General features: G+C 30.8%; 1 protein-coding gene across 1 annotated transcript; it reads right to left on the bottom strand.

Moving 5' to 3' along the window:
- Positions 1-256: 256 nt before the first annotated feature.
- On the bottom strand, positions 257-1,859 carry LOC110035743 (probable serine/threonine-protein kinase At4g35230). Its single transcript, XM_020740028.1, has 4 exons — positions 1,802-1,859; positions 888-976; positions 805-810; positions 257-458 (listed from the first exon to the last, which is right to left on the bottom strand). Exons 1-4 carry the CDS (start codon positions 1,856-1,858, stop codon positions 332-334), a joined length of 279 nt encoding a protein of 92 aa, XP_020595687.1. The 5' UTR covers position 1,859; the 3' UTR covers positions 257-331.
- Between the last annotated feature and the right edge of the window lie 310 nt (positions 1,860-2,169).

Below are 2,169 nucleotides of genomic sequence, written 5' to 3'. Positions count from 1 at the left end.
CAAGAATATTAATATTATTTGACAAAAACTTAAAAAATAAGAATCAATTTATTACAAATTTTAAAATGTACAAACTAAATAAGAGTACAAAAAATACAAATAAAATCTTAGAATAAAAATCTAAATCTAAAAATAATTGTATTGAACATTTAATTCTTCTTATGTTTTACATACAACTTAAATTACTAAAACTAATTTCTGTAAACCTAGAGCTCATACCATTGGAGCAAGAATTGCAGTAGTTCTTTCCCGGCTGTTGTTCTTAAGTTGATGTTTTCTCTTTGCCTTCTTGTTAGTGAAATTCAACATATCGCTGCTGAAACTTGAGGTATCAGGAGAAACTGTTAGTCTGACTCCATGAACTGGTGCTGCAGGCATAGCTAGAGTCTTCAGAGTTCTCTTGTTTCAGATCTTGAATTTGAGCTCCTTGTGATTGGTAAATCAGCTGCATCTTTCCTCTAGTCCTCCTCCGCAAGATAATAAATAAAAATTATAACATAAAAATTTGAGTTTATTTTTATCAGAATAAATGCAGAAAAAAAAAAATTATATATTCTCAAATAACATTATTTGCAAATGGAAAGAAGCTAGCTCTGTTCAAATCAAGACTGGTTTATATAGAGTATGAAGCAACTCAGAAAAATTGCTCATTGAGCTTTTTATTGGATGAAAGAAAATGAAAAAAAAAATTAGGATGATTTGCACACATACCACTCGATTCCTATGTTTTAAGAAATGTTGGTTTATCCTAAGCCAACATAAGGAAACAAAATTTATTTATATTGCAAACAACGGGATGCCAACCGTACTGTCTCAGTTCCATCATCTTTTGAGAAATGCCCCTTCAAACCAGAATCTATCAGCATCAGAAAGTTCTTACCACGAATTTCTCAGTTCCATCATCTTTTGAGAAATGCCCCTCCAAACCAGAATCCATCAGCATCAGAAAGTTCTTACCACGAATTAGGTCAAGTGCCTGTAAAAAAAGATGCAAGACCTTTGACAATTTTTTACACTATCAACTACTCAAATAAACATCCTGCATTGTGAGAAACATACAATTGAAAATTAGCATTATGGTAAGGAATAAAACATACTCCAAGGCCTGTGGTATGGCATTTAGAGAATGCAAATTTAGATGTCATTTGTATGAGGTTACTATACATGGCTAACTGTAAGTTTGGCGTGCATCTAAATTATTGTGTCATAGAAAAAAATAAACTTATTTGCATGTATGACACTCAATTTTTGCATCTTTCCTTTAGTCCTCCTCCGCAAGACAATAAATAAAAATTATAACATAAAAATTTGAGTTTATTTTTATTAACATAAATGCAGAAAAAAAAATTATATATTCTCAAATAACATTATTTGCAAATGGAAAGAAGCTAGCCCTGTTCAAATCAAGGCTGGTTTATACAGAGTATGAAACAACTCAGAAAAATTGCTCATTGAGCTTGTTATTGGATGAAAGAAAATGAAAAAAAAAAAAAATTTTAGGATGATTTGCACACATACCACTCGATTCCTATGTATTAAGTTAAAAAAAGGTGGTATGTTTGATGTGATATGAAAGATTTGGGTGGTATAAATATTAAAGTTTAGGTTTTAGATATGTAAATATGAAAATTCCTCTTATGAATAAACATAAATTTAAAATTTGAAGCTTTAAGAATAACAAAAATGAAAATGCATTGACTTCAACTTCAATGCAGAAGGTTTTAAGAAATGTTGGTTTATCCTAAGCCAACATAAGGAAACAAAATTTATTTATATTGCAAACAGCGGGATGCCAACCTACTATCTCATTTCCATCATCTTTTGAGAAATGCCCCTCCAAACCAGAATCCATCAGCATCAGAAAGTTCATACCACGAATTAGGTCAAGTGCCTGTAAAAAAAGATGCAAGACCTTTGACAATTTTTTACACTATCAACTACTCAAATAAACATCCTGCATTATGAGAAACATACAATTGAAAATTAGCATTATGGTAAGGAATAAAACATACTCCAAGGCCTGTGGTATGGCATTTAGAGAATGCAAATTTAGATGTCATTTGTATGAGGTTACTATACATGGCTAACTGTAAGTTTGGCGTGCATCTAAATTATTGTGTCATAGAAGAAAATAAACTTATTTGCATGTATGACACTCAATTTTTGCAT

The sequence above is a fragment of the Phalaenopsis equestris genome, unplaced genomic scaffold (assembly GCF_001263595.1).
Source record: "Phalaenopsis equestris unplaced genomic scaffold, ASM126359v1 Scaffold199566, whole genome shotgun sequence".
Lineage (NCBI taxonomy): Eukaryota > Viridiplantae > Streptophyta > Magnoliopsida > Asparagales > Orchidaceae > Phalaenopsis > Phalaenopsis equestris.
Note: the sequence above shows the minus strand (reverse complement) of the source record. Positions and strands in the feature narration are given on the sequence as shown.